General features: G+C 37.9%; 2 protein-coding genes across 4 annotated transcripts; both read right to left on the minus strand.

Moving 5' to 3' along the window:
- Positions 1-614: 614 nt before the first annotated feature.
- Positions 615-3012, minus strand: LOC136254420 (chondroitin sulfate N-acetylgalactosaminyltransferase 1-like). 3 transcript variants are annotated; one of them, XM_066047112.1, is made up of 2 exons: positions 2878-3012; positions 615-2524 (listed from the first exon to the last, which is right to left on the minus strand). In XM_066047112.1, the coding sequence occupies exon 2, from the start codon at positions 2505-2507 to the stop codon at positions 834-836; it is 1674 nt and encodes a 557-aa protein (XP_065903184.1). In that variant the 5' UTR covers positions 2508-2524; positions 2878-3012; the 3' UTR covers positions 615-833. The 3 variants fall into 3 exon arrangements, with proteins under 3 accessions (XP_065903184.1, XP_065903182.1, XP_065903183.1); XM_066047110.1 differs by lacking the exon at positions 2878-3012 and adding an exon at positions 2698-2870; XM_066047111.1 differs by lacking the exon at positions 2878-3012 and adding an exon at positions 2705-2835.
- On the minus strand, positions 3000-25125 carry LOC136254421 (annexin A4-like). The gene is made up of 18 exons (XM_066047114.1): positions 24994-25125; positions 22976-23126; positions 22208-22355; positions 19369-19580; positions 19150-19197; positions 18810-18995; positions 16639-16729; positions 16490-16584; positions 16272-16385; positions 13082-13172; positions 12039-12118; positions 11391-11447; positions 10663-10709; positions 6746-6812; positions 5233-5308; positions 5128-5186; positions 3498-3620; positions 3000-3139 (listed from the first exon to the last, which is right to left on the minus strand). The coding sequence occupies exons 2-18, from the start codon at positions 23117-23119 to the stop codon at positions 3080-3082; spliced, it is 1698 nt and encodes a 565-aa protein (XP_065903186.1). The 5' UTR covers positions 23120-23126; positions 24994-25125; the 3' UTR covers positions 3000-3079.
- Between the last annotated feature and the right edge of the window lie 161 nt (positions 25126-25286).

A 25286-nucleotide genomic window follows, 5' to 3' on the forward strand; every position in this document is an offset into this window, starting at 1 on the left:
TATATGACTTTAAATACGTCTTTCAAATTTTTACAACAAGTGGCTCTAGCTTTCTGATGGTGGGATTGCTTGTTGTGGAGAGGTTTAATTAGTTGATAACTTTGTTAGCTAATTCTCCATAATAGCAAGTTTAGATAGTGTAATTGAAATTTAGTTAGAGTATAATGAACGTTGTGAAATGTTGCATAAAAGCAAGACTTGCAGTAACTGTTCACGTACTTCAGCTTATAGTTTCTGGATATGATGGTGTGTATTTCAAAGAAATCACCAGCAGAATCAAATACTTCTCGAAAGAATACGAAGAGTATTTTTTTAAACATGACATGCTATGTTATACACAGCTGGCTAATAATAACACATTTATTGTGTTTTTATAGTTTCAATTGGTTATCCCACCATGGCCAGACTGCAATCTTAGTTGGTACGTTCATTCCTGAGAAAGAGGAAAGGAGAGTTCTTTGAAATGTAGGGTGGCCTGTCTTTGTAATTAAGTGAAACCTCTCCAATCTTACACCTCATGTTGGTTTTGAGCTATAGATTTCACTGTACTGGCCACCTGTATTCAACGCCAACGCTTATAAAAGGCCACAAAAATAAATTTTCATCTGAAAATGCAAGCTTATGTAGTTTCATTACACTGTAGCATACATAACACATTAACAATACTATTATCATACTGGAAAATGACATCACAAAAACTGAATTACTAATAAATAAGTGATAGCACACACACACACACAAAATTTGATTCCAATTTTTAGAAAATAGTTTGAAAATTAAAAATAGTATGTATTTAACCTGTGAGTCAGTTGATTGCTGCTGTGATTCCATGTTTAAAATACCTTTGTTTTAATTCCAAATAATATCATACCTAACGTATGAGGAGGTCCCATTAGTCTGGCATTAGTCTCCATACAAACAGCATAATAGCCTTCAGGCTCTTGGTCTACATTACAATTCCGTTGATACCATGCCATAAATAAACTCCGATCTGGAGCTCGAATGATAGTGTATCCTGCTTTAGCCATTAGTCTCAAGATTACAACATCATTGTACCAGCCATTAGTCAATAGCTCACTTAGTCCAGGAAGTGACAAAATGTCTGATTTATATGCAGCCCATGTGCTGTAATCTTGGTCTAACCAAAACCCCTTGTGTACGTTCAAAACCATTTGTTTCTGAAATGATGGTACAAAGTTGTACTTCCTTTTGTAGACTACGTTCGGATTGTATAAACCGAAACTGTATGGGAAGTAGACTTGTGAACCTCTCACAGCAAATTTGACACATCTCAGTAAAAACTGGTGATCAAAAACAGCGTGTGATTCTGTGACAACTGTTAAAATGTCACTTCGCTTCCATGATTTAACACCAGCAACAATTGCCTGTACCCGAGAATAGTTAGATGGTAGTTGTAAAAAGTGATAGTCCTTGTATTTCTGTTCAGAAGCTAGTCGTTGTAAAACATTTTTCATTTCTTCAGCACCATTGGGGATACCGTAATATGCCACAGTCAACTGCCAGCGATGAATCCGTGGCACAGTCATCAAAGTAAAGTTTGACACAAAACTGACCAATTCAGTTGGATCAAATTTAATCGGCAGTACTATGTTGACTAAAACATGTCTTTTATCCATAACCTCAATTTTAGTATACCTCAACTGTCCAAGAGGCTTAATGAGCCTTGCATGTGAGAAGACTGGGTCATCCTTTTTATGTTGATAGTAAACATCATAAATGGTACCAGCATAAGACACAGATCTAGTTCTAGCATAGATGTTATCTTCTTGAGGGTTAGCCACAAAGCTGGATGGTATAATGCTTGAATTAACTGCAGCATCAATTACTTCTGCTATCTCGTCTCTCCCGTCTGGTTCACCATGTACGGCCGGAGGTCCTGAAATTCCCTTTTCAAGTTGATACACTGGAAAAGTTGGACTGGAAAATACCGTCCATGGAACTACGACCCATTCAGGATCTCTGTATTTGTAGACTGAGAGTTTCTCAACTTCCTTAGCAGCTTTCTCAAACTGTGATTGACTAAGATGTACATCAAAGTTACTAATGATGTGCTTGTTGCCATTTGTCTCTGTTAGTTTTGTCAGCTGTTCTAGCAACTTTTCATTTTGAATTTTCAACTCCTTAACTCTTCGTATTTCATTTTCCAACATTGTGATTAATTGAAGGTTCTCTGTTCGGAAAGCTTGGTCCCTTGCATGCTTAATCTTTGAAACATTTCTGAGTTCTTCAAGCTTCTTCACTTGTGAACTGCACTTGTCACCAGGAAATAACTGGGTATCTTCAGAGTTCAAGTTTATCTCTTTTAATCTTGGCTCCTGCTGTTGCAGTACGTACTGGTCGTACCTATTGAACTCAATGTGAACCAGAAATGGCGTACATATCAATGAATTGGAGTAGCGGCAGGCAAATGTGTACATGAAAATGTACAGCAAGGCTAGGCTTCCAGCGAGGATTGATAGCAGTGCGAAGAGGAGTTTATTCTGCATCACAAAAATCGGCAGAACTGTAATGAACAAAAAAGACATACGACAAAATATCACAATGGCATTTCAACCACTGTTCCATGAATAAGCCTGAGAGGTCGCAAACGCATTCCTGCTATAACACGAAGTTATACATTGCTTCAAAAGGAAAACACGCGTAAGATGTACTGATAAAACGTTAACACTTTCTTACCACTCACATAACAGCATACAGAGGGACTAGGCTTATAGCAATTATTAAACATCTTCAACTCGGTTTAAAAAACAGGCGGACGAGAAATTCGACACAACAAAAACTGGATCGGTAGAATACTCCCCCATTCATCCCTCTTATACGGGTATTAATATACAACATTGGTGTAACTAACAATACCTGATATCTATGGTTTCAAAGTAGCCGTAACATTCCACCTTTTCCTTTACGCCAGTTGTCAATAAAAGTGGGTGGATCTTTCACGAGAATTAAAACCTACCGCTCGGTATATTAGTAATAACTCCGTATACTAATTCACAAATATTTTCAACATACAGTACGCAAACAATATGGCATTATAATGATTTAATGCAGTGTTCAGTCACCATGGTTCACCAGCAATGCACATCAGTATTCTCCTATAGTCCCCACTGGTATCACCCTGCAATGGGATATATGTATGTTCATATGTTGCTAGAAACAATTAACATTAAAGTGGTATAAATCACCTAACATGTGCCAGCTACTGGTGTTTATATGATGGAAGTGTTTATGGTCAGTGTGTAATACTTGTAATATGTTTGATGTACAACATGGTATTTCCACATTGGTTTCTTGGGTAGATGGAATGATTGCTACAGTGTAAATGCTGAGGGACACTATTCAAAGGATAACTTTTAAAAATCACAAAAGACACTTTGGGGGGGGGGGGGGGGCACATTTCATCTGAGAAGGTACTTTTTACATTTGCAACAAAACCATATCGAGTCATTTTACAAAAGTTCTGACAATGTACTGACCTTAATAAAGGAGCCGAGGGTCTTTCCATAAGTGCGTAAGAATTTAGTCTTAATCTGTAACATGTCCACTTCACAGCGTGTCACCATCACCCGGATCAGTGTGTGATCGTCAGTACCTAGCCCCTGGGGAGACAAATATCACATGATGTAAACCTCAAAATAGCAGACGCAAGATGCCATTGCTGAAATAAAAACCTTTATTCAAATATCAATGAATTAATAGCACATATAGTGCGTTGTCTAAATGTAGTTACAAATTCCTAGTTGAGACTAAAATACATGAGCTGGCAAACCATGACGTCTGGGAATAAAACTGAATAAAACTATCTTACAGCTTTACTACACATACTAGTAGTCTAGTACATAGCATGGGAATTACTATACTAGGGTAGGTAGAAGTTGTAGAAAAGCACAAGTTATGGAGCAAACCCTAGGAAGCTTCCTGATTCAAGACATAATACTTGTACTTAGTGGTGTAAACTAATAGCTTCATAAAAGTCCCATGATAGAACTTTTAAGTGGTCCCTTACATCAACAAACTGTCTAAGTTTAAATCCTACAAGCCTATAGTGTAGCTGATTGTACATGCATCACTTTAATCTCAAACTACTGTATGGTTACTGTATAGCAGCCTCCACACCCAATACCCATGACAATAGATATTTATGCATGACAGATTTAATGTGTTATATTCTGTATGCATAATTTGAAGTGTGTGTGTGTGTGTGTGTGTGTGTGTGTGTGTGTGTGTGTGTGTGTGTGTGTGTGTGTGTGTGTGTGTGTGTGTGTGTGTGTGTGTGTGTGTGTGTGTGTGTGTGTGCAAATGCGCAACTGTCCATGTCTCATATAGCAGTTGAAGGTCCAGGTGGGACTTCAGGTGCCCACACCTTCACCTGTGAGACATGATACAGTTTCCTGCGAGTTACTAGTCCTGCCCCAGGAGGGCATTCCTGCGCTGACTCATAGCACCTGAGTAGCACACAAATGCTCTAGTGCTGGCTACTGGGCAGCGTGACTGCGTAGTGGCAGCTGAAGGCTCTGCTTTTGCTTTCTACGTGTGTTTGCACATGAGCTCACATTCATACTGTACAAGTGCACGCACGCATACACACGCACGCACACACTCACACATACGCAAGCACACACCAGACATATCATATTTACTTGGTTAAATGCTGCACCTTCAATAGTAGCCACACTCAAGTGTAGCAACAACTGACTTTAAAAATAAGGGTTTCAACATTGTTTTTGAGCGTTGAGTGGTGATCAAATTCGAATAGTTGCCACATCGATTTTTAAACTAAGGTAATAAACACTACAGCATTTAAACCAAGTAAATACGGTACGTATGCAGCACTGCAAGTGTTTTGATAAACACATAAATATTATAGTGTGTGTAACTGCTTTTGAAATTCGTCTCTCTTACCACACCATTAATGGGTTCTATCTTGTACTGGTAGTCCAATGCTAGTGTACTGTATGCTGGTGTAGTAAGCACTATGTAGCCCATGTACAGTATTGATTTCATAATGGCCAGAAATATGAGCAGTATTGACTAGTGAGTATAGCCAAATTTAAACATAATAATACGCATGAACCTACTCTAACTATTACAAGACACATAGAATACCTTCATAGACTTGTACAGTCTCTCAGCAAAATATCCTGACTTGTCCCGAACACATTTTACTATGTGATGAAACAGTAAACAAGTGAAGTGCTAATTATACAATACCTATTGTAACCATCCCTGTCTTTAGATCTCCTGACATTTCTCTTTCAATTGACTTCTCAATGTCATATTTACAAATCTATGAAATATATAGATACTGTACACACCAAAAGTTTGAATAGACGATTATCATTACATGTAATTAACTGTAACAAGTTGATTGTTTCATATTACATCTCAATGGTAATCACATATTGCATAAAATGTATTTTTATGACCAAGCGTACTGAACACACACACACACACACACAAAGTTTTTATAATGTTTAGCTAACTAGAGATTATATTTTCTCAAGTGGGACTCCTGTCTTCATCCTCATTCTCATTGTACAACAGCAAAGACATTAGGGTGCCTGTGACATGGTACGAGATCTTGCACTCTTAGGAGTTCTCAGAATCTCTTAAGCGCAAAGACAGTAGTCTCACGTGCTGAAGCTGGAGAGTGCACAAGACTACGAATACATTAAAAGACACCTACTCTCAACGAGAATTGACAAATGATAACAACTATAGTTACATAAACGTTAGAGATAGTCCAAAGACCTTAGAATCACAAGAATGTAATTAGCACATTTCATATCACCCAACCTCCTCGGCATTTCATGGTATATCCCACGAACCACCAGTTCCTCAACTATTAAAACTGTTTTTCTTACAGCTGGCACATACACACACACACATGTACTTTGTGTGGGAGGATCAAAGCGATGCCGCGTAGTGTATTGTTCATACAGTACTAATTAGCTGCATAATTGTACTGTCTGAGTTATACAGAACAGTTATGCGCTTAATTGGGCAAATACAGTACAGAATCTACTGTAGTTACGAAAACAACACACTGTAAATCACTAAAACCAGCCAAAGTAATCCTACCAGTTACTGATTGTCTGATCACAAAGCTATTTAAACATGACTCCACTAAGACAGCACGATTGATCACGAGTGTGACATTGCAAATCACTAAAACTAGCCCACTATTAGTTCGTTCTACAACTAGAAATAGATTATATAAACACTTACTGATCACCGATCAGCGACACTTACTGATCACTGATCACCGAAAATTGCAGTGGTTTGAGTACTAGAGAAAATCGCTCCAAACCAGACAACCAGGAAGTACAATATAACACTTAAAGCACCGCCTATGCTTGTGTGTATGAAAAATACAGCACCCAAGGGTGTCTTGAGGCAAATACAGCACTTGGCTTTGCCTAGTGTTGTATTAGCCTCTCGACATGCCCCCTCAAGCTGTATTGTCTGTACACACACACAGCGGTGCTGTAACTATAACATACAGTACAGTATATGGTAAGGACATCAGTTTATGGGTGATGAACTAAGCTTGTCAGCACAGGCTGTGGTGGGGGCCTCAGCAGACCGAGACTATACCATCACTTGTCCTACCACAACACACACCACACCACAACACACACACACACACACACACACACTACATACACACACAACACACACACTACATACACATTCACAAACATACAGTACATGTATAATTTACCTTCGAGTATTCCTCAAACACAGCTCTCAATTGAGTAAAACTTCGTGAAGCCAATATTGTATTGAACCTGCAGTAGACCATAACATCAATGTATGGACACTATTAGTGAATGTGAATAAGAAATGGGTGAGATGATTTCATGAGACCCCCTCCAAATTCAAATAATTAAATGCTAATAATCATCTTCTCCCACGTTCATGTGGGTTATGTCATTTTAAGGAGACAAGATGTGCACACCGCACACTATGTTACTTTGTAGCATGCATTATAAATGATGTTTTCTACTTAGCAGCACTAATTCAGTTCTCCTGTCTGTAAAGTGTTGCTGATTTATATATATTTTAACACACTGTCCATGTGATACAAGTTCTGCAAATAAAATTAAATGGCTAATGGTGAAGCAGACCCTCAAATACTTGCAGCTCAAATACAGGTAGCTACTACGTACCTCATTACATGCAATGGGGTACGTGCTTAACATTGGTGATGACAGACACAGAGTCTGAGTTGAGTGGTTGTCCATTTTGTGGCAGAAGCACTACAGAGCAAGCAACATAACTAAGTCTTGCCAGTAGGCTCGTTCCAGGAAATACATACAGTAGAAGCCAAAACACTGATCCTGTGATATTCTGTATTTGTATCCTTTCTTTAACAAATCCACCGTCAGCTTAAAAGTAGCACATAGCTGAATGAAGCACACCATCTAAGCAATTTTAGTGGGTAACATAGATAAAACACTAGTATATATGTAATACAAAGGTACCACTATAACTCATGGTCTAAATCAATGGCACTGCTCTGTTTACTAAACCTTTTGTCATTAACTAGTTCAACCTGTTGTGTGAGCACCTCTAGATGACTCTGAAATAGTCAAGTGGTGAAAAAAATACAGTAATTTGCCATCTGCTTATTACGGCTTGGATTTCATGATAACTACTCAGGATCATGAAGAACCAGCCTTCTCCAGCCAAAAATTGTTATCCCACAATTTCCTTTCATGACATACATATTTACACCTGTACTTGAATTACACCACACCTCAAATAGTACCAAAGTGTGGTACATATTTGAATGCTTGCTTCTGTATTCAGGGTGTATATAGATAGTGCTGTACTTTTAGCATTCATCTCCAAGTAAGGCATTGCCTTGGTAAACTTAAACAACAAACACACCGTGTGAACTGGAGTGTGTAGGTGTGCTACACAGTATTCACAAGAAGCCTTGTAATTCGTAACTACAAATATTTACATCTTTTGACTTGGAAATATGAGTGGCTAAAATGATGCACACTTGTCAGTTGTAGGCACTGCACACTCAGCATTTAAACAGTACTGTAATTACTGTATATACAGTACAATGGTATGGGCAAATCCAAGGATGTAATAGCCACTCAACTTCTACAAAGGTACAACTTTAAAGGCTTTGTTTATAGATATGAGTTAGTGGCCAAGGATAAGGTATGCAAATACAGGTGTGACTGTGTGTCACCAATCATTACCATCACTGGATGCATATTATCATGTCTAGTAAGGCCACGTATACTGCGTGGACTATTTCTTTCTATGGTTCAAATGGCACTCCCTTCACCCCATGTCTCCATCAAAAGCTTTGCCCTTCAAAAATCTGTAGAAGGGATCATTCAAAAAATGATGGTCCCCTATTAAAATACCCACTAAGTAGTAGCCTTTACAAACTCTGTAGTAGGGTAGTATGCCCCACAGCAATAATTATGGTACATGTAACATGACCACGTTTCTTGTGAATTAGTGGTTGATATGTTTACACAGCGAATACTTACAAGTATTCAGTTGTTGACAAGTACTGATAAGTTAGCCTAAGGGTGTGCAAGTTTCGAGTTGTCTAGAGTAGCAGCACAAAAAAAAAATGTACTTTTTCACAAAACTATGAAACTTTCCACATAAATAGTACTCCTGGTGACATGCATTAATGGCCATTTTGCACAAAAAATTAATTCCTTGAGATTAATTAACTTGCTAAAACATGGTACCAAAGTAAAGGTCTTGTTGAAAAAAAATACTTGGACGATTTCATTCCAAAGTTATGATTACCAGCAGTTTACATACTCTTGATATTAGATATTAATTTCTCTGTAAATTCAAAGAATTGTGTAATAAAAGTGATCATAATTTCAGAATGAAATCACCTATTGACTTCAAGTTGTTTCTTTCAATAAGACCATTACTAATGGTAGCAAGATAACGTTTCAGGAAGACAAAGACAGAAATGATCAAATTTCTGTGCAAAAATGGCCACAATGCAAAGGTCAAATCTGTGATCATGGCATTATATCTTAAAATACAAGTCATGAAATGGAAAGAAATTGAACTAGTATTGTGGCGTCTGGAGCTGAGAAGCACTGCAAGGTGCTAGTGTGTGGTGCATCTTTCCACATAAAAATATTCCTATAATGTGTATAGGGTCACGACCAGGTGTTCCTACATGTAGCTAGCTGCATGTTCATTTTAGATATGTAAAATTTTGACTGATTTCCACCATTCCAAATTTCTCTTTGTCTTTGTACTGTACTAATGTATTCAGTTGACCTGGTCACTCATAAATTAATACATGTGTGCCAAGTATCTATGTGAGAATTAGTGCATTAATTCACAAACATTTTCCTTATAAAGTTTTATTTCATAATTCATTACATCCATTACCCCACCCAACTATCGTACAACTGTGCACTTGTACATACACAGGAGGCAGCCTATACACAGGGTGGGTTAAATGTGTGTGTACTACAAGCCCAACAGAACCAACTATGTGCTGTTAGTAGGGCTTCACTTTAGCAAACATAAAACACAAAATCTGCAAACACTGAAAAACTGATTATAATCTAGGAATCTTGTCAGATACCAGCAAACCTTAACACATATTCTATACAGTCTTGTGTGTGTTGCCTCAATACTACAAATATGTAAATATTATAAACATCAGAAATCCATAGCTTCGTTTGTAAAGATAGATAACTCCAAATGTTACTGATAGGTTAAAAAATGGCCTACAGTATTTCATAAGAAGACAAATGAAGTAACAACATTTAACAAAGGGAAGTGTACAAGTGAAGTCTAGAAATTTTGTACATGACAATTCACCTCTGTTCCAATTGTATGACACAAATGTAATTGAAATACCAAAGTTCTACCACACACTATGTGAACAATAAACTAGCAGGTTGTAAATACCATTACAACATCTGGTCATTAGCAGAAAACAATAGAAGCATGTGACATACTGTATGAACATTACTACCACAAAAACTATGTAATGGTAGCCATATTGCCATTTGCAGCCAAGAGCTGTTTGGTTACTCAAATCGTGCATTACATGTAAACATGCTTGTACGTCCGTCTGCAATGGTATAAGCAAAAAGTTTTTCCTACTGAAAATGAACAGTGCAGTGCGGTAGGGTGGATTTTTATTTTATTTTTTACTAACTAGATAGCTAAATTAGCTAACTAAAATGACTTAGAATGTAGTTTTCTTAGACTGCTCTAGCAAGGTACCAACTTTAAAAATGGTGGTGTGGGAAGGGATGAGAAACTAATAATTAAGTTTATGTGGCCTAACAGACTGAAGATTTAATTAGTACCAAAATTAAAATTTAGCAGTTTAAATTTACAATACCAATCAATTCATGGTAGCTGTGTCTACCAAACTAGTGTGGGCACACAGTACATAAACACACATCACTGTTACTAACAGATACGTGCATGTAAGAGTTCTGATGTTACCATTACAGTGTGTGTTTGGAAACTAAATTAGAAACATTTAGACTACAAAATGTCCCAATATCCACAATGACTAGTCATTAAACCACCACCAAAAATGCGATAATATTTCAACCACAAGATTGAGATTAGCACAGTCTATATAGTCAATACAAAATTGCTCACTTTGATTCATCAGTTCCCCACCTAGCCTCACCAGCCTTGTACAGTGCCTATAGGATCATAGAATGTGTGAATGTGGTATACAATTGGTAAAATTTCCACATACTTTCCTATTGGGTACTGTTATGCTTACTGTGACCACACACATACTACTGTGTCTACGTACATACAAACATACGCTGCACACTCACACACACTCTCACACACTCACACACACACACACACACACACACACACACACACACACACACACACACACACACACACACACACACACACACACACAGGCACTACTGGTAGGCATTTATCAAAGAGAAACTACACTAAACCAGCTCATCCAGGGGGTACACACAAATATTATGTAATCCCAGAGTTCTCTTAATTTCCTGCAAAACTGTTTGTAATTAACATGTACACAAATTGTGGCTTGGCAAATGCTTTCCTCTATACCTCCAACAATGAATGTATGTATGCAGTAAGTGTCATAGACCACAGACACTTAATACTAATAAATAAGAAGACTACATACTTGGAAACATATCAAGTTTTATCACTTGAACAGATTAGGTGTCTAGGTAATGGCTTTGTACTATACACCTAATGTAGTTAGATACATTCTGTATTGTCTTTTGCCATACAAAGTGTACACCAGATCACATACAGTACACACAAACATATTGTACTAATTGTACTGTATGGCCAGTGCATTCATTTGTGGAATAAAATGTCACCTGTGCATCAGCCTTGGCTTTCTCCTTATCCACAGGTCCATCGGGATCCCTGTAACCCTGTACAATACATGTAAAATAAAGTGGTATTATGGCAACAGTGAAACACAAGGTTAAGCAAGTGTTTTGTTAACATAAAATACACAAGCTTTAGTGTGCTAGAAGACACAAAGTCCTGATAACTATTTATGCCCATGTTTTTATCCCTGCCACTTATTACAGTAACACTGTATGCTAAATCCTACAGGAATCAGCGCTATCAAAAGTAGTTATTATACGATTGACTTACAATGTAAACTAGACTGCCATATAAAGTTCGGAGGCTATACACAAACAAATCATATCACAGAGCTCAAGTTAACACCCAACACTAAGGACATGCAATGGCTACAATGTACTTCCTTTACTGTATGTACAGTGAAAACAAACATTTGCTATGAACACAAGCTACAAAAGCATTTCAATAATTCCTCAACACAGCCTACAATCAATTGCTACATGCCCACATACATAAATGAACTACTGCACATGTCACAGCTATATGGAGTGCACTTTTTACAGTGATACATACATACTACAAATACTGTATTAATGTACAGTGCAACGGTCCATAACAAACAGGAAATGTTGTTTTATTTGTGTGAGACGCACCGATAGCATGGACACTAGTAGTCTTTTAAAGTGACCAGATGTTTCTGATATCACGTCCTTTTCTAAATCCCTCCCATAATCTGTAACAAGAAACAGAGCAATAGGGAAGTGTATTTGTGACTGGATCTGCAAAAACCCGACATAATGACACATTTTTCAAATTCCTTATTATTTAATATTTATAATCTACTTAGCCGAGTGGATGCTGTGGCCAAGTTTCAGCCTTGTATGCCAACAACTTTTGGAGTTACAGCCCTACAAAGTAGCAGCAACAGAAAGATCGATTTGTACAGCAAGTATTGGGAAAATAAACTACAGGTGCTTACAAAAACAACTAACGCAATGCAGTAAAGAATTGCAACTTGCACCACTGTGTTTGCCATGAATAGGGGAGTCCATTACATAGTGAGTTTTTTCTCCTACCACTTTTTTTCACTACATACTGATACGAAATCAATGCAGAAAAATCGATTGCGTACGACCATTTCAACATGACGTAAACAAACGCCCATAATTCACGTATCCTTTAGGCTACTGCTACGAAACAAAGATTTTCGAACTCCTCTTGAGTAGGTGAATAAGATGGTACCCATGTTTTTATCATAGCACCCTTTCTTCATAAAGAACAAAGCGTTTAAAAATTTTACGAATTTTTTTTCATTTACGTAAATATTTTACGCATTGCAATCAATAGCCTATACTGAAAATTTAGGCTTGCGCCATTATGTCGGGTTTTCGCAGATCCGGTCACATTTGTTTACACCACTGGTGTGCAACATGTACAATACTGTATATTCAGTTTAAAGCGTAGAACTTCTAGCCATATGGTGCACATATATTGTGTCTATAATGTTCACTACAAGTTCATCATTAAAATAATGTGCCTCAAGAAATTGTACACACACTGTACGTGTACGGTATAACATTGTATACAACAGCGGGAAAGTTTGGTGAATTCCTTAAATGAGTACCTAAAATTACTTCTATAATTTGTCCCCAACCGGTTGCCTAAAATGTACACTGAACATGTTTATTCAACATACCTTTCTTAAACTGTTCCTTCACAGCTGCAATCTCACTGGCATTACGGGTGCACAGAATTTCAATCAATATACTCTCAGTGGTACCTAGACCCTGTGAACATGTAACACAGGCAAATCATTACAAGTATCCAATGCAAATGAGTGTATAAATGTATCCTGTTATAAACTGTGTACAAACTGTACTAGAAATGTGTTCTCAATACACATTAGTAATAGACTGTACAAATCACTACTGCCAGTAAAGTTGTCCACTCAAACAAAGGTACATGTGTCAACAATAAACTACTACAAATTTCTTACAACTGATGTAATTACTTGTACAAAGTGTGTACCATCCAAATGTTATTACAGCATTATAACCAACCAGATTGTACACACGTGTTCACATACATGGTATAGGGGCTAAGTGTACACTGTAGTGGCAATTGTATAGTACAGTAAAACACATACACCATAGACAGAACAACATGTTAACACAGTAATAATGCTGGCCTTAGTGTGTGTTGGAAATTACAGGTGTATTGTAAATCAAAGGGAAAGCTACAGGATGTACAAAAAAGAATCCATCATGGTAAATAAAATGAACTCATGTAACTAGACCTGTTTCTACAAGTACACAAAAAAATTAGAATTTTCAACTAGAGTAGGACCATAAGAACATCGATAAAAAGTACTGAAATAAGTTAGCTGGAGTAGTGCATGATATAAAAGTGTTATATCCCAACGTACTGTGCTCTTCCTTATGGTATCTTGAGCACAGTAGGGATATAACACTTTTAATATCATGCAGTACTCCAGCTTATTTCAATACTTTTTATCAATGTGCTATGGTCCCTACTCTAGTTGAAAGTTCTCAATTTTTTGTGTACTATTCTGTTTACTTTTTTGTGAAATAAAATTATTATGATTGGTGAACCCAAGCAAACCACATCGAAAGAAATGGTGCCACGTGCCCCAGCCACCAATTATCGTCTTAAAAGTGAAGTATCCATTACGCTTCGTTGTCAGCTATGTTCAACCTCAAGAAAGCACCTCTGCAATCAAAAGTAGCCACTATGAAAAATATGGACGATTTCCATTACAAAGGGAAGCCATCACGTGCTACTGCCAAATTGATACCTTTCACTGTCAGCAAAGATGAATGGGACACAGAGGAGGACACTGGTAAGTCCATGCAGAATGCATTGTACGTACTGCAGTATGCTAAAAGGCACCTCTCAGGTCGAAACAACGTCGAACAGTGAAAAAATCAAGCCCGTAGCCTTAGCCATTATTGAGTTTCACTTGTCTAAAGGCATCAGTCAGGCAGTCAGTAGAAAATTCCGTTTAATAACTAGAAAAAAAAATCCGTAGAAACTTGTTGAAAGCGCTTCGGGTCAATCTGAAAGCTTAGCTTTATACCAATACTACCTTATCGTCATCAGGGAAAATTGAGGCTGGTTTTTGGGTGATGTTTTATCGTGGGCCGCACCCAAACCTTGTGGCCACTATCATACTGTATGATACCTTATTGATTAGACACTTATAAACACTTGCTCTGAGCAGTTGCTTATAATCTCTAATTGATATGGTAAGTACTATGCAGAAGAAAAGGTCTAACAATAAGAGACTAGGATATCTTTGGTTCCAGTATCAATCTGAAAGTTGCATACCCAAGTACAGTACTGTATCTACTGCATAAGTATCCTCTACTAGTCATAAAGAGAACCTACTTTATATGTTCTTCAGCACTTTGATCATCCCACCCAAAGTACTATAATGGCTATGTAATCTCATTGTTCAAAGATACTATGATCTTGTAGTAAGGCATGAAGTAATGGCCACAACAATACCAGTACTGTTATGATCACATACATGTAGTGCACTGCTATGGAAACCAGCTGTAAAATTGGCCAGGTAGAGACACCTGAACTCTGACAAGGTTAACACAGAGGTGTTTCGATTTACTTAAGGTGCTATAAACAGCTGATTTCATCTGCCACATTAAAGTCAAAGTGACCTGAGGGCTGACTAGTGCTACACACCAGACATATGATCAACACTTACACCTTAATTGTCCACTAATGGAGAACATAAGCACCTCAATTTAGAGACTGCTTCTCAGTATGTCTGTGCATAGTCATTGAATTATAATATAGCTAAGGTTTAACACTCACTAAATGTTAAATCACAACTAATTTACTCCAAATTAACAATGCACTTGTCTATTAGTGTTAAATGTTTGTTTCTGACCTTGAGAGATCTTAACCCAACAAGAGTGTTTGCTACAACTATTTACACAAGTATAAAGAATGTTTGATTAGGGATAATTATTATGACTGGTGAAACAGCACATACCGCATCAAAAGAAATTAGGGCACCAGAGTTATGTTTTCGTCTGAACCCAAGCCCCAGCTATCAATTACTGACTAGAAAGTGAATAGCCATTACAGTTTGCTTTCAGCTACATGTACAGTATATCAGCCTGTTACACAGCACTACAAACAAAGAACAGCAGGAGAAGCGCCTCTGCAATCAATCCAGTCACCATGAAAAGTACATCCATCACGCTTCACTTTTGGCTATGTTCAGCCCATTTCATAACGTTACAAACAAATAACAGTAGGAGAAGCACCTCTGCAGTCACCATGGAAAATACAGACAATTCCTGTAGGGAAGCCATTGTGCTAGCTACTGCAAATTGACACCTTGAATTGTCGACACAAAGGAAACTAAGGCAAGTCCATGATATCAGTACGGGCATTGTACATGCGGTATGCTAAAAGGCACGTCTCTGGATGAAGCGATGTCAAACAGTGAAAGAATGCCTTATTCGCTACGGAGTTACGCTTGTCTAAAGGCATTAGTCAGTCAGTCGGTCGGTCAGTCAGTCAGTAGAAAATTCCACTATATATTTTTCAAGTTTGTAGCAACTTTTTAGAAGCATTTCAGGTTGTACTGAAGGAACTTATGGGATTAGTTATACCTAACCAAATACTGCCAAGGCAGCATGAAGATATTGTGAGGCTGGCTGGTTTTAGGATAATATTTTTGGCCAGAAAAGCCATGATCCCTTATATACAGTACTACCGTACTATATATATATAATAGAAGTGAGCAAAACACTAAACATACAAACCCATAACAAGCATATTACGCACAACACACACGCACACAGGGTATGTACACACATACACACAAACGCACTCACCTTCATGGCATTTCTCAGTTCAAATGCTTCATATTCTGCTGGTGTCATCATCAATCCTAGAATAACCTTAGAGAAGTTTCCACTCAGCTCACTCTTCAAGTCTTGAATTAGATCCTACATCAACGTGGGCACAACATGTATATACGTAGCATAAACACACACACACACACACACACTTCAAAATCTTAATAAAAAGTACTGTACATGTAAGTACTCACTCTTCCATACAATGATTTGAATTTTAATTTCAATTGTTGCCGTTGACTATTAGACCTGTTACCAATTATTGACACAATGGTCTTTTCATCAGTCCCTGTGTGACGGCTCCACTAGTAACTATCAATTGAACGATGAAGTGATCACATACCAAATCCTTTCATGGCCTTCCTTAGTGCATGAGAGTCTGCCTCAGGATCAAAGTTCTGAAATGGCCCAACTGTGCCTTCAGTGGCAGGTGGCTATAACAAACAACCCAGAGAATAACAACACTGTACATGCACATATGTAAATAGAAAGGCGCATACATGTAATAAGCACACAAACACAGAACAAATATATGCTCACACAGTACAAGTACTACTGCTTCGCCCTTTGGCAATAATGACTGTTTAATTAGAGTATTCTGTGGAACATGCACTATAATTATGTAGTATTTATAAATCCTGAAATTCAATCCAAGAAATTACACTATCAAACAAATGTTTGAGAAACGTATCTGTACTGTACAAACATGAGCCTGTATGCACTATGTGGGTATAGGCATCCACGTTGATGAATAAAGATATTTGTTGTGTATCAAACAATCAAGAAATTTCTTACAATCACAGTGGCACACATCAAACCATAAAATGACACATAAAGCAATCTATTTGAAAGCCAATCAGTAGAGCAGTTAGATTTCACAGCATTGCACATGCGAGGAAGTTTGATGGGTCAAACTTTTGCAATAGAGGGCAAGCGGACTTGGTATTCACAGTTACATGTAAACTTTAGCTAAAAATCGCTCAGCTGCTTGCATAAGCAAGGCACTGCCAGCATGCGAGAGTTACTCACTGTACATGTACAGTACATCAAAACTTTCCATCCATACAATAAATGTAATACACTCTAATAGAGTAGTCAGATTTAATGGCATCAACTTGTTATATGAGTATTTGTTATCCCATACTAGCTTATGTACTCCTCTTTTTATAGTATGATGCACATATATAGTAGTGTTATCATGTATACAGCTGTACAGTGTAACTTCAGTTATCCGAAAACCTGGGGACCACCGAGTGTTACAGCAACTGAAAATCCACAATTCATACTTGTAGCTTTGTGCACCTTAACAATTTAGTTCATAACACTAGAGGGTTTCTTCAAGAATAGAAATTTTCCACGATACTATACATGGTAGTAGTTAACATTACAGTTTGCATGTGTGCAACGTGGGGGGGGGGGGTCTTTGACAACGCAGTGGAATTTCAGTTATTCAAACAACAGTTAACTTGACCTTTAGCACCGAAATGATTGTTCTATTAGAGTACATTAAAACTTTTTATTAGTGTATACTTTTTGTTTGTTTTTTTGGGAGTTATCGTGGATTGACAAATATTCGTGAAATTTTCCACTCAATGCATTTGTCACAATCACTTGGATAATTATAAGACGATAGTGTGTTGTAGTTGCCAGCAGTTCATTGGGTGGAACAGTATCTACTAGGATCACTGCTCTTATCTAATACTGCATGAGGGATATAAACTGTAATGGAAACAATGAGGCTTGGAAAATGGAGGATTGCTCTGGGCATGTGGCCATGTTTTTACCAATGACACAACCTTAGCCACAGCATAACTATCAAAGTTCTCTTGCTAACAACCCAACTGCAGCATCCCAGTGTACCTCAGTACAAATGTCTTGACTTCCATGACTTCATATCAGAGAAGGTTGGACGCGCTATAAGCGCTACTTAAATATATTGCTCTTAATTGCATTCTTTTCTTTAGTATTTCACGTGATCCTCAATAGTCGCAACACTAAACTGAAAAACGATGGGGTTCACTGGAGTTCGTTAGATATTCAGATCATCCTTCACGTAGACTTCAAAAGCTATGTACTTTGTTCTCTCAAAGTACTTGAGATTCATGGTGAAATTAATAAATTGTGATTTGATGCATACAGCTTCACCAGACTTGTCATGTACGTTTTCTATAATGAAACAACAACCCTTCACTGTGTTACACTGAGTACCCTCCTCAATAAAATAGATTTTGCGTAATTTATTTTATTGGCGCTTTAAATTCTGGCTTTGTTACCAGCCAAATCAGCAGGGTTCGCTGGGGTTTGCCACGCCATTAGATTTAGAAATACATAAACTTTCAAATGCACTATAGTTTAATAAAATTGTCTTGAAACAAAGATTTTCCAATGAAAATGTAAAGCTCACGTGAACGCGTCCAACCTCCTCTGACTTCATATAATTATATGACCAATATGCAAAGCTTCAAAGATTTCCCACTTAAAACGATAATTTGTGATAAAATTTTCACATCTAACCTTATACTGTTGCTGTTGTTGAATACTCATTTGTCCGACTTGTTGTGTAACAGCATGAATCCCACCCTGGGGGGGTGGGGGCCGTCCTGGTGGACCACTCTGAGGAGGAGGAATGATAGCTGGCTGTACTGGAGGAGGAATGGTAGCTGGTTGTACTGGAGGAGGAGGTTGACTAGGGGGCATTCCCTGTACAGGACAAGACTTTAATAAGTACACAATGTACACACTCACCACAATGACCATAAATATATACTTACACATCTGCACACACAGATCACACATGTACAGACAGACAGACAGACAGACGCACTACTTTAGCACTACACACATCATACAGTACCTGAGGAGGTTGATGATGACCAAATGCTGTAGCAGCCATCACTGCACCCTATAGAGAAAAAAAAGTTCCTTCCTAAACTACATGAACAGTATACATAATACATATCAGGTGTCAATTAAAATCATCTTGGTTACCAAGTAATTAAACTTCAACCATTGCTAATGACTACACTGTACTTCAGAACATTCAGATCAGGTAGTAGTACTCTTAGTGACTTACTCCAAATGACAATCCTGGTCCTGGTGGCTGACCTTGTGGAGGAAAACCTCCAAGGGGTGGTCCTCCAGGGGGTGGTGCTCCTTGAGGAGGGAATCCTCCAGGGGGTGGCCCACCCTGAGGGGGAAAACCCCCAGGAGGGGGTCCACCAGGATATGATCCAGGATAAGAGGCGGGTGGGGGACCACTGGGATAACCTCCCATTGGAGGACCACCTGTAGAACACATACCATCAAATACAGTACTACAATAGTAGGGATCCCAAACACACGTAAGAAAATGATTGTTTATGTGACAAACACACCTTACAAAAGAGTCTTAATGTATCTGATGCATTTAGTATTAATAATACAGTGTAACATTCAAGAACTAGTCAGTGCTTTCCTGGCAACAGTAAAAATCCTGGAGGCTAAACAGCGCATTGCCCAATCATCATTCTATACTATAACTATAGTAAAAGTTATTTATGGTATGTGCCTTATGGAGTTCTAATGAACATCTGCTCTCTGTGCCTTGTACTTTCCTTGCATATCCAATTTCCTTATCATCACAGAAACCATATAAAAGTGTTAAGTAGAGTAACATAGTGGGATATTATCTGAACACTACTGTAATAGTTTAAAATTATAGTGATCTGTTCAATTACTCTAATAGAACATACACTTCCTCTACAAAACATTCTAATAGAACAATTGCTACAAAAAATGACAGAGAGTTTAGTGAATCAAAGTCCTACTGTAACTACACAATATGGCCAGGAGCTCATCAAATCCTATGAACAACAAGTACACAGAAAAATTTGGAATTTTCAACTAGAGTAGGGACCATAGCACATCGATAAAAAGCACTGAAACAAGCTGGAGTAGTGCACGATATTAAATCACAGTAAAACAATAAGTGTTATATCCCTACTGTATCTTGAGCACAGTAGAGATATAACACTTCCTATTGTTTTACTGTGATTTAATATCGTGCACTGCTCCAGCTTGTTTTTTTTTATCGATGTGTTATGGTCCCTACTCTAGTTGAAAATTCCAAATTTTCTGTGTACTTGTTTGTTAACTTTTTTTTGTAAATAAATTATTATGACTGGTGAACCCACGCATACCGCATCTGAAATTGCACCACACGCCCCATTTATTGTCTGAAAAGTGAAGTATCCATTACGCTTTGTTGTCAGCTATGTTCAACCCGTTACACAGCATTTCGCATCAAGAACTGTTCGAAAAGCACCATGCATACTGAAAGAAATAAATGGTGCTGCATGCCCCAATTATACTAATTATCATCTGAAAAGTGAAGCATATACATTACACTTCGTTGTTGGCTATGTTCAACCCATTACACAGCAGTACGAATCAAAAACTGTTTGAAAAGTACTTCTGCAATCAAATAGCCACTATGACAAATACTCTGTTACGAAGGGAAGCCATCATGTGCTATCGCCAAATCAACACTTTTCGCTGTCAGCAAAGATGAATAGGACACAAAGGAGGACACTGTTAAGTCCATGAAGAATGCATTGTACGAACTGCGGTATGCCAAAAGGCACCTGTCGGGCTGAGGCAATGTTGAACAGTGAAAAAATCAAGCCCGTAGCTTTAGCCGTTATCAAGTTACACTTGTCTGAATGCATCAGTCAGTTAGTTACTCGGTCAGTCAGTAGAAAATTCCATTAAATAAATTATATTTAAAATTCCGTAGCAGATTGTTGAAAGCGTTCGGGTCGATCTGAAAACTTGTTTGGGCATAGTTTCACCTAACCAATACTGCCTCATCGTCGTCAGGGGAAATTGAGACTGTTTTTGGGTGATATTATTTTGTGGGCCACACCTACTCCTTTGTGGTCCTGACTATACAGTAACTATTGTACTGTATGATGGAGCGTGTAACTCCGAACACTATGATGGGGCGTGTAACTCCGAATACTATGATGGAGCATGTAACTCTGTACACGACCAACACTATGGGCGAAATTCAAACATGGTGTCCAATGTTACTATGTATATAGTTGGCTGTATCATTTTTATGTGCAACAGGGATACACTGAATGAGCTGTACTCCATTATGTTGTGTGAAGGTACACCCTGTAGCAAAGGAAGAACATTAAGTTGAAGGTAAGGATAGGAATAGTCAAGTGGAGTGATTTTGCATAATTATTGGCTATAGAAAGACTATTCTGCTACGCCTGTGCTCCTATTCTTCTGTCAAGCCACTGAACTTCATTTCCAAAGCTTTGCTTCATCGCAGTGGGAACGTGACGTACTTGAACATGCTCATCTGCATAATATCCTAATAAAGTTACTTATTATAGTACATAGCAGCCATGTTTGAATTTCACTGTCTACGGAGTTACATTCTCCCTTGTCCATGTATACTGTAACTCAACAGCTAATTATTAGAATGGTACCCTAATCCGAAACCTAGCTGTGCTGAATGTAGCCATCAAAAGGATGACAGCCAAAGTGACAACTGCTCCTGGGGATAAGAGTCCCACCTGAACCTCACCTATGAGTGACACGTTCACGGAGATAGTTGATAATTGCAAACGGCATCTAGGTGTTCAGTGTGAATGCAGAATGACCCACAAAACACACTATTTTTCTTAGCACTAGTTTCAGTTTTATGGTTAATAGAATTCAAACTTGAAATGACTGATCTAGTGGCACATTATTGACCAATAGATATCATAGGCTGATTAGAATCTACATATTAAAATCTCTGCATACCACTCAAAACATGCACACACGCACTCACACACACACATACCTGCACATACAGTACACACACTATAATGAATTTGACCTTCATACAACACCATTATTATTTTTAGATCACTGACCTGGAGGTGGAGGGTAGCCCCCTCCAGCAGGTGGGGGATATCCCCCAGTAGAATGAGGAGTATGGAATGCTGACACTGCTTGTGCTGCAGCATAGAATGATGGTGGTTGATGGACTGGCGGTGGAGTGGGGTCCCCAAATCCAATGTCCTATTGTAGACAACAAGATTTTCTAGTACAGTACACCATGTCAGTTATATAAACTAGAAATATTTTGCCATACAATTAAAAATGAAAAGTGGCTTTTTTCTCAAGAAAATTAACATTTCAGCCCACCAGGTAACAAACAGGTGCAATTTGGCTCCATTACCAGTTTGGGAATGGACCATAACAGATACTACACTTAATTGTATGGCTTATGTATGATGAAAATATTTATGTGCAATTGTATCATGAGTTATTAAATGTTTTTAAGGATTCAGCTCAATACAGGTGTACATACATGCTATAGATTAGGTCATCATGTACATTAGTCAGCAACAACAGTTTCAGTTACAATACACCTACATCATCAATGGCATGGCATAGCAGTGAAATTGGTAAATAGTTTTATTTTAATCATACTACTGTGCATGCATGCATTTTAATTGAGGGACCTACAGATGTAATTTTGGGAAAGAACAGAGTGCATTGAGGGTTTACTCCTTCTACTATATCTCAAGGATCACTCACTACACAACAAGACTTATTATTTGGGACAATATGTACCACTGTAGAATAGCAAATAATATACAGTATCACACAAACACAATACGTGTACAGGTGCTCACTGAAGTATTTCCTGGGGGATAACCTCCTCCAGGTTGCGGTGGATAGCCTGGGGCATTGGTAGGGGGATATCCTGGCATATTACCAGGGGGATAACCTGAGATGTTACCAGGGGGATACCCTGGACCAGGAGGTGGATACGCCATTTCTGATCTACAGGGTGTGTAAAACAAAAACAACACATTGTAAGTTACAGTACAGGTTTTCTTCCATACGCATACAAATCATTGCATAGAGTGAATGCTTGTTTTGATTAACTATTTTCTGGTTATCTTGTTTGAGTGCAATTTATGGAGCTCTTGATGTTGATGAATAAATTTGTAATCTAGTAAGGATCGATCATTACAATAAAGTGATGAAAATAGGGAGATCATTAGCCAAAGTATACATTCAACAAGAAAGAGTCATCATCTGATGTGTGAATTTAATCCCTACTTCAGCCATTAAAAACGGAATAGTAGGGATAAGTGTGCACCTCGGGTTTATGATCACCAGTTTCATCACTTTAATTGTCATGCTCCCTACTAGGTTACGAGATTTCTACCAATTTGTTTGCATACTTTTTTCTCTATAGGTCATGAAAGAAGTAACCTAGCTACTGAGTGCAAAATCACCAAACTTTGGCAAGACTGGTACCTGAAAATATGGTAGATCAATTTTTGGGCATAAAGAGCATAATGTGTGGTTGATGTTATAATGTAATTTGGAGTAATGTACAGACCTCAGAAACATGTACATAACTGACCATATAAACAGCTTTGTGTATTCTGAGTGTTGAATGTAAAATTACAACATTCCATTTTACCAAGTCAGTACCAATGCTGCATCCACACAAGCATTGAACACTGACAATTGACCAACTTCTTAAGTGCCTGTAATACTAAAAGTATACAATAGAAACCAAGAGTGTCAAATGGTGTGTTAGCCCGTGATTAATGATTGCATAAAAATAACACAGATATTTCAGTCACATCAATTGTTTTACAGTATCAGCATAATTATAATTGGGGCACATGGCAACCAGTAATAATTTATTGAGCTGATAGTGGTATTGTGGCCTGAAGGGATTCCCTATATAGGTGTTGGTAGTACAGTACCAAGAAAAAGGCGTGTTATTTATTTTATACAGTACAGTAGTTTGTAGCAAACAGAAGTAATCTGTAATATTACCAGCTTTTTTTTTTTTCTGAGAGCAAGTAATATATACATTGATCAAAGTTACGAGAAGTAATAAAGCAATGAGATCCCAACCAAACTCTTGTCTATCACTGTAGCTAGCTAACATTACTCCTGTGAGCCAGACATTTAAAAGAGTGATTTTGGCGGTGTCAGCAATATTAACAGATGGTTTTTTTTCCACAACCACATGCACACAGAAAAAAAATCAGATGACTTACAAGACTAGTTTTACTTTCTTTTTAAAAAGTGGTAGCGTCACTATAAAATAACGGTGAAAGTACCAACTTACAGTATGTATGCATATACATATATATATACTGATTGGCGATAGCACAAACACTGAATGGAAAAGGCAATTGCATGACAGACAAGTCACTAACACAACATTCAACTTGACTGCTAATGCTATTCATTTCATCATACACTTCCAAAGCCATAAAATGATGTGGCTCAGTTTCTGTGTCAGAACTGTAACTTTCAGCCTTGTTGATGAATACACGTGGCTACATCACACACCTAATACACTTCACCGCACAGGACAGACTCGGGCAGACTACACTATTCAAAATGAAACATTGAGAAACGAGAAGTTCTGAGATGAGAAACCGAGGTTGGAAGAAATCTAGAAACTTTCTAAATTGACGTGTTTACTAAATTAGCCTATGTCCTCACTTTAAATATCCTACTTTGTTCGAAAACCTGGGGAAAGCAAGCCATACTCACGATCACTCGCCAGTTTCCACTGGTTAGTATGATCGAGTACACCCAACAGGGAGTTTACATAAATGGGAGCTGTGGATCTTAGTGTTATACCGTACATGACTACAAACATACAGGTCACCTTCTTTGGTCTCTTGACCTTGCTTCTGACTCACTCTTACTCTCGCCCGAACCTCGCGGAGAACGCCTTGACGCTGAGGTAAACGAATTCACAGTACACCAGTAAACTTTCGGAATTTTAAAATAAACGACACGTGATCAATATATGACGCAACCATGCCTAGTTGCCCGCCACGCCCGCCGTCATGACTGATAACTTAGTATGTAGATGTAGGTTAATATGTATACAGTCACATATTTCACAACTGCCGGAATATTATTTTACTATAAAGAGCCCAGAAGATCAATATGGTT

Source organism: Dysidea avara, chromosome 4 (genome assembly GCF_963678975.1).
Source record: "Dysidea avara chromosome 4, odDysAvar1.4, whole genome shotgun sequence".
Classification (NCBI taxonomy): domain Eukaryota; kingdom Metazoa; phylum Porifera; class Demospongiae; order Dictyoceratida; family Dysideidae; genus Dysidea; species Dysidea avara.

Bases quoted from the DNA above. Each gene is read 5' to 3' on its own strand.
- LOC136254420 (XM_066047110.1), bottom strand. From the start codon at position 2,749: ATGTTTAATAATTGCTATAAGCCTAGTCCCTCTGTATGCTGTTATGTG. The intron at 2,525-2,697 runs GTAAGAAAGTGT...TGTTCATTACAG, and splicing joins TGTATGCTGTTATGTGAGTG to TTCTGCCGATTTTTGTGATG.
- LOC136254421 (XM_066047114.1), bottom strand. From the start codon at position 23,119: ATGGCGTATCCACCTCCTGGTCCAGGGTATCCCCCTGGTAACATCTCA. The intron at 16,585-16,638 runs GTATGTGATCAC...GCCGTCACACAG, and splicing joins GAAGGCCATGAAAGGATTTG to GGACTGATGAAAAGACCATT. The intron at 16,386-16,489 runs GTGAGTACTTAC...ACGTTGATGTAG, and splicing joins TCAAATCATTGTATGGAAGA to GATCTAATTCAAGACTTGAA.